The sequence below is a fragment of the Myotis davidii genome, unplaced genomic scaffold (genome assembly GCF_000327345.1).
Source record: "Myotis davidii unplaced genomic scaffold, ASM32734v1 scaffold268, whole genome shotgun sequence".
Taxonomy (NCBI): domain Eukaryota; kingdom Metazoa; phylum Chordata; class Mammalia; order Chiroptera; family Vespertilionidae; genus Myotis; species Myotis davidii.
The window spans coordinates 2081389-2089176 of NW_006383015.1; the positions used below are offsets into that span (position 1 = coordinate 2081389).

Here is a 7788-nt window from a genome sequence, read left to right on the forward strand (position 1 = left end):
ATTCAAATAATGCCCTAAGAAAAAATCTCAAAATTTTAAGTTGAAATTTTAGTTTTTAAAGTGTAAGCAAATTTATGTAGCTAATAAATTTAGAAAACAAAATAACATTAATTTAAGCAATGTTTTGAAATTATCAAATGTGCTTTTTTCTACTAAGTTCTCACTCTCCAAGACATCAGAAAAAGGCTAGTAATTCTTGATTTCCATATAATACAGTGTAAAGTGTTAATTTAGAAATCAGTTTAATACATAGATATAAAATACCTACATATACAATAAATGTATTTTCTCATTTGTGACTTTCAAATAGTGTTTCTATTTGTTTCCCTGTTCACTTCAGTAGGTAGTTATCTCAAATTCATCACTTTAATCACTTACAGTAACATTATACAACCAATGTTGCATAGTAACTTATATTTCACCACATCAATCTCTATGAAGAGCACACCATTCTTTCATTTCACAAATATTTAATGAATACTTCCTATGTACAAGTCCTTACCCTCATGAAACTCAAATCATAGAGGGGTAAAAAGATATTAAGCAACTAAGTTTATATTATATATTAATGAAGTGACTAAAAAAAAAAAAAAGAACAAAGTTTCCTGAGTATCTCCCCTCCCCCAGTTTCATTCTCAACTTTATCCCCTGCATGTATATTAGTAGCTGGCAGATTGTAGATACTTAATATTTGTTCAATGAATCAAAGAAAGAACAAAGAACAAGCAAGACACAAGTAAGGGGTGGGAGTTATAGCTTGAAGAAAGGAACCAAAGCTGAAAGGAACATAGTACTTCAAAGAACAAATAAAATCTAGTGCAGCTGGACCACATGAGATGGAGGTGAGGCATGGGGAACTAGGCAGAGCCAATTCATGAATAACTTCAAAGGACCACATTAGGGATTTTGAATTTTATCCCAAGAGCCATGAAAATAAAATAAAATATTTAAAGCAGAGTCCTGGCAGGTGTGGCTTAGTTGGTTGAGCATCATCCTATGCACCAAGAGGTTGCTGGTTCAATTCCCAGTTGGGACAAATGCCCAGGCTGGGGGCTTGATCCCCAGTAGGGAGCATGCAGAAGGCAGCCGATCAATGTCTGTCTGTCTCTCTCTTTCTCTTTCTCTCTCTCTCTCTCTCTCTCTCTCTCTCTCTCTCTGCTTTTCTTTCTCTACTAGAGGCCCAGCGCGGGAGCCCTTGGGGGATGTCCACCTGCCAGGTGAGCAGGCCTAAGCTACAGTTGGACATCCTTAGCGCGGCTGAGGAGGCAGGAGAAGCGCCCACCACCACCACTGTACTGGCAGCCGTCAGTCTGGCTTGTGGCTGAGCAGAGCTCCCCTTGTGGGAGTGCACCGATCACCAGGGGGGAGCTCCTGCATTGAGCATCTGCCCCCTGGTGGTCAGTGTGTGTCATAGTGACCAGTCATTCCCAGTTGTTCTGCTGTTAGGGTCAGTTTGCATATTACCCTTTTATTATATAGGATGCTTTTCTCTCTCCCCCCCGCCCCCTTCCTCCCTCCCCTCTGTCTAAATATCAATGAAAACATGTTTTTACAACACAGGAATTATCTTTAAAAATATGTATTTAAAGCAGAGTAGTAGAATGATGTCATCAAATCAGGGTGTAAAATGTTATTCTGGCTAGAGTCTTAAGAACAGAGGAGAAGGAAGAAGAGAACAAGCCTGGATACCAGTCAGTAGTCTACTACAGTAATCCCAGCTACTGAAGACAGCCGGTGTACAGTGGTGGCAATGGAGATAAAGAAGCAAACAGATTTAAAACATATCTGGAAGTAACACAGAAAACATGGTAATTAATTTGATATGAATACTGAAGGAAAGGAAGGAGTCAATGAAGATGCTCAGATTTTTGGTTTGGGTAATTGTGCAGATGGAGTTTAGGGGCAAAGTAAGCACAATTTTGAACTTGTTGAGTCTGAGGATTCAAATGGAAATGTCAAGAACGGACCACTGCCAAATCTCTGCAGGTATAAATATTTCAGTTTTTCACCTTAAGACAGTAAATCTTAACATTAGCTAAAATAATCCAAAATCCAAATAATCTTCAAAGATCAAGGATTAATGTTAATAATAGAGCAGCATATACAAAAGTGTATTCTGAAGAACAAAGTGCTCCATGAAAAAGTGAGTCCTTGGACAAATCAGTTTAAGCAATACTGAATATTTAATGTCTTTTTGGAGATTTACAAATTAAAATATCCTCTAAAAAACCCAATAGCTAAAAATCATGTTTAATATAACCTTTTCCAAATTTATTTGGCCTTGGAGTTTTTTTCACTAACATCTTTTAACAAAAAATGGAATTGATGCAGTGAATGACCACACTCTCGGAAACACTGAATTACCGCATATACTAACTGCAAACTAGTTTAGCCATTATATGAAACAAAACAGCCCTAACTGGTTTGGCTCAGAGGATAGAGCATTGGCCTGCGGACTGAAGGGTCCCAGGTTCAATTCCAGTCAAGGGTATGTACCTTGGTTGCGGGCACATCCCCAGTAGGGGGTGTGCAGGAGGCAGCTGATCGATGTTTCTCTCTATCCCTCTCCCTTCCTCTCTGAAAAAAAATCAATAAGATATATTTTTTTAAAAACACAGGAAATATTATTCAGTGTTTAGCTATGTCAGCATATGAACTAAAACATAGACCAGGGGTCCTCAAACTACGGTCCGTGGGCCACATGCAAATACAAATATTGTATTTGTTCCCGTTTTGTTTTTTGACTGCAAAATAAGGTATGTGCAGTGTGCATAGGAATTTGTTCATAGTTTTTTTTTTAAAACTATAGTCCAGCCCTCCAATGGTCTGAGGGACAGTGAACTGGCCACCTGTTTAAAAAGTTTGAGGACCCCTGACACAGACTAATAAAAATACTGATACAAGTATCACATGATCTCACTCATATTTGAAATCTAATGAAGAAAATAAACTAATGAAAAAAATAGATACAGAGACACAGAAGCATCGAACAGACTGTAAAATCTCAAAGGAAAGGCAGGGGTGGGTAGGAAGAGATTAACCAAAGAATTTGTATGCATATACATGCATAACCCATGGACACAAACAATAGTGGTGAAGGCCTGGGCGGGGGGGCCTAGAAGGGACCAGCAGTGGAAGAAAGGGAACATATGTAATACTTTCAACAATAAAGAGTTTTAAAAAATATTGATAATATACTGGCTGGTATGGCTCAGTGGTTGAGCATCAACCCATGAACCAGGAAGTGGAGGTTCAATGAGGTCAAGGTTCAATGCCCAGTCAGGGCACATGCCTGGGTTTTGGGCTCAATCCCCAGTAGGGGGTGTGCAAGAGGCACATCTCTCATCATTGATGTTTCTAGCTCTCCCTCTCCCTTCCTCTCTCTGAAATCAATAAAAACAGACCTAGAAAAATACTGATACTACTACTGTTTATTTACTAAAATTATGAGCAAAACTTTTGAAATGATAATTTGGTTTTTAAAATCCCACCAACACAGGCATCAAATCTCTAGAATGGAGAAAACACAATTTCTATATTAACATAAAGAAATCTATTTCTCTAAAACCTGTTATTTTGGGCAGGACACACAGGTGACCATATCAAGTTTCCAGAGAATGAAAAGTGTGCAAGTTTAGGACATCATCTTATGGCTTCCTATGACTGCTAGATAAGACAGCACCTTAAGACAAACACAGTGGCTGCTAAATATTAAGTCTTTGATACCTGGATGCCAGTACCCAACACAGATTTGTACTGTGTCAGAAAACGATGATCAAGTTGCTAACAAATTTGGAAAAAAGTATTATTCTCAGATTAAGCAAAAGTAATGATCAAAAACATAAAATTAAATTGTGACATTAAACAATAAATATAGACAAGTACCAATTAATGACCTTAACATCTCCATACTTAAAATGTAATTCTGATTTTTAAACATCATTTTGCTAAATGTTAAAAATTCTCATACACAGAAATCAATTTCACTTTATTTTTCTTATATAATCATATGACTATTAAGAAAGTAGTTTATTTTCTCTTTTATAAACATCCACAGCACCACCTATAGGCAAAACTTAAGCATGTTCTTTGATATAGTTCTACCACTAGAAGTCTAATCTGTAGAACTTAATATTATAAACCTATTTGTGCATAGGGTATCTCTGAAAGAATGCCTGAAAACCAAAACTAGAAAAGTAATAAAATTCAATAGAAGTGGAAGGACTCAGGTGCATAGGTAGAACTGTTGCCATCCCTCACTTATTATATAACAGATTTCTCTACAAGCTCTGAAAATTTTGTTAACTTCTTCCCTCTTTCCTATATCAACTCCCAATATGTATGCCAGAGACTGCCCACAATTGTTGACTAGAATGAGGGAATTGTGTTTTCAAATTAACCACCATAACTACATTCACTCCTCTTTAGCACACTGTGTAGCTATGATGAAACATACTTCAAGCTGTAATTCTGTATATTTTCTCCTAAGTTCAGTGACTTCTTCTCCAGCTTGCATCTTCTTATATAAATCCAGCTCTGTGTCAAGTAATTCTTTCTGCATCTAGAAAATAGTAATTAATATTTTTGGTGACAATTAATATCCTGCATTGAAACAAAACATTTTACAAAAAACTTTTACACATTCCCATTTAATCTGTACATTTCTTTTCTATCATCAGTCCTACCATCCTAGTCCAAGCCATCAATCACCTCTAGTCTACAATACTGCTAGCTGCCTAACTAGTTCCTATTCCCACTGATTTCCCTATAATTCACTTTCTATTTAAAAAACCCTTGGATTTTAATGGACTGATATTAAGTAATTTTCAGGAAATAACTGAAAGAAAAGCAAAATACCACAGTATTAACAAGCAATATATAGTATGCTTTTATGTAGAAAAGAATCCATGCACACACACACCAAGGAGGGAAGAGTAGGGAACAGTGTCAGGAATCAAAGGGGAAAGGTCTTCTATATATACCTTTTCATAGTTTAACTTTGAGTCATGTTAATGTTTCACATATTCAAAAAATAAAATTAAATCAGCAAGAATGAGGGGGATCCAAAACTGAATAATACATACAGAAATACATCCAACTTTTTCAAATTAATAATATAACCACGCAAAAAGAAAAAGTAATCCTACGCCACAGTTCTGATTCAATACCTTTAGGGAATAGATTGTGAGGTTATAAAGAATGAAAATAAATTCTAAATTTTATAGTTAGTTAGTTGTAACAATTATGAGACTATTTGGAATGTATTACAGGACTGAGTAAATGAATGAATGCTGTGTTGACGTTAGTGGAAACCAAGTTATCATATGGGAACAGGGAGATAAAATAAGGAAATGAAGAAAGGAAGAACCCCATTATGTTGGATTAGAATCAGAAATTTCAATAGGAACTAATGATTTTATACATGTACACACACACCAAGTATAAATATTGTATATAACACTGGTTTGTTTGTTTTTTTCTTAAGCACTTATTATCAACTGAAATTAAGTTGCTCATTTATTTGTTATCTAATAAATTTTCCCCTGGTTCAATAAATACATTCTGTAAAGTGTGGTCAGAATGTTACTTCTCTGTTTGTTAATGTTTTATACCACAAACACCTTATAAAATACAGCTCAAAATCCTCAGTCAAGCATTTAAGTAACTATTATCATTTTGTCTTCAGGTTACCTTTTCAGGATTATCCATAACTATTTTCCTAATTACTAACTTTCCCACTGTAATCCACAGAATTCAAAAGATTAGTAGGGTTTATTTGTTTGTGTTTATTTACTTATTAATTAATGAAGGAAGAGAAGAAATCATAGCATACAATGGTCAGATTTTAAGCAAAGGATATAATCTAAAAGGAAAAGAAGTTTAAACAATGTAGTGTTTTTAATGTGTGTTTTTTAAAGAAGTAGTATGAAAAACAACACACAAAAAAATACCTGAGTCTTGGTTTTTATACTTTTTGGAAGACAGCGTCCAGGAGAAGTAGCTTTGACCTCATCTTTCAACTTGGTAATATTTTTTGTCAAAACCTCTAAAGTTTTCATTATTTCTGCTTTATCTTCAGACTTCATTGCTTTGTTTTTCTCCAGTTTTGAAATTAACATCTGCCAGATTTTTTAAAAGAGAAAAATAGAAGATACTTATTCCTACTATTATTAATAAAGCAAACATAACAAAGTATAAAAATAAGTACTACTTTTAGTTTGTATATTCATAACAAGGATTATAACCACTAAAATACCAAATTGGTGATGCTAACTATCTCAATTCAAGCCTTAATATTGGTTTATTTTATAAAGAACTACAGTATTACTCTTTGGGTCTGTCTCTTAGAACACAAGAAATTCAATTCAATCCCTGAAAAGCTGTCAATTTGAAGTAGTAGTAACAATTTTACTTTCTAATCATTTGTTGATATTACTGCCTCTAAGTACTCCTGATCCAAATGGAATCTATAACCGAGAATGAATCACAGGAGAAATTCTGCTTTCCCTTCATATAATGAGGTTTAGGAAATGAAAAGTTTAATTACTTTCTTTGTCATAAGGAAACTACCTGGCTAGCCTAGGAATGATATTCCCACCATGGACAGGGAACAAGAAGAGAAACAGGGTATTATGGGATATAAGATACCACACATTATAGGTTCTCTGAGTCATGATGGTTTCAGTTTTTGGTATAAAGCACTATGATTTCTCTTTATCAAGCATATCCAACTTTAAATTATAAATGACATACATTTTGTATACTTTTTCTATACTTTTTGTATTTTCAGTATTTGGAAATGTCATAACCTTTATTACCAGATATGATATAAGAACTTACACTAATTAATGTCATAAACAAGAGACATAAAGAAATACTGAAAGCTACATAAGTAATTTTTAATTTTCTAGCAGTCACTTTAAAAAGATAAGAGATACAGTAAAACAAACTTAATAATATATTTTATTTAGCAAAAAGGATTCAAAATGTTACATTTCAACAAAAATTGAGAGGTTTTTGCTTTTTTTATTCATACTACATCTTTGAAATCTGGAGAAATATTTTTTACACTGACAGCACATCTCAACTTGGACTAGACACATTTTAAGTAAATAATAGTCAGATATGGCAATTAAATAAAGGTCCATCTCAATATTAAGAAAAAAGGTTCCATTTCACTATCTGTTGAATAAAGGACTACACAGCAATATATTTGGATAAATACTCCTTATTTTCATTTCAAATTTGAAAACATAGTTCCATTTAAACTACTCCAATTCCCAGTCCACCATTCAATGTATGCTCTTCATGTCCAATATTTATCAACTGATAATAGACTTTATCATTGGTAATATCTTAGTTTTACCATGTCAGTTACAGTAAATCTTTCTCAGTAGAGTCGGAACCGAAGATGGCGGCATAGGTTAACGCCGGAGATTGCTGCCTTAAACAACCAATTCAAATTAAGCCTGAAAAAGGGAACGGACAACATCCAGAACCACAGGAGGGCTGGCTGAGTGGAAATTCTACAACTAGGAGTAAAGAGAATATCATATCCAGACTCAGAGGAGGCGCAGTGCTGAAGTGAAATTCTTAGATCCCCAGGGACCCGCCCCGCCCAAGCCCTGCTCGGCAGAGCCACCTGCTGGATAGCGCAGGCAATTGCTAGATTAGCACTGTCCTAGAGATCCAGCACAGAAGCTCTCCCACTGCAGACACAGCTGATTCTCACTACCAATTGGCCGGGAGGTCAATTCCTCCCAGTGATTCTACAGCAACCAAGGCATA

The 7788-nt window shown here is 35.1% G+C and overlaps 1 protein-coding gene across 9 annotated transcripts in view; it reads right to left on the bottom strand.

The window, feature by feature from the left end:
- RBM26 (RNA binding motif protein 26) overlaps nt 1-7788 on the bottom strand; it is an 89588-nt gene that overhangs the window by 20372 nt on the left and 61428 nt on the right. For all 9 annotated transcript variants that reach the window (XM_015558119.1, XM_015558118.1, XM_015558117.1 and 6 more), the window contains 2 exons: nt 5952-6119; nt 4457-4561 (listed from right to left, as the gene is read on the bottom strand). In XM_015558119.1, coding sequence (XP_015413605.1) covers nt 4457-4561; nt 5952-6119 — 273 coding nt within the window. The remainder of the gene's footprint in view (nt 1-4456; nt 4562-5951; nt 6120-7788) is intronic.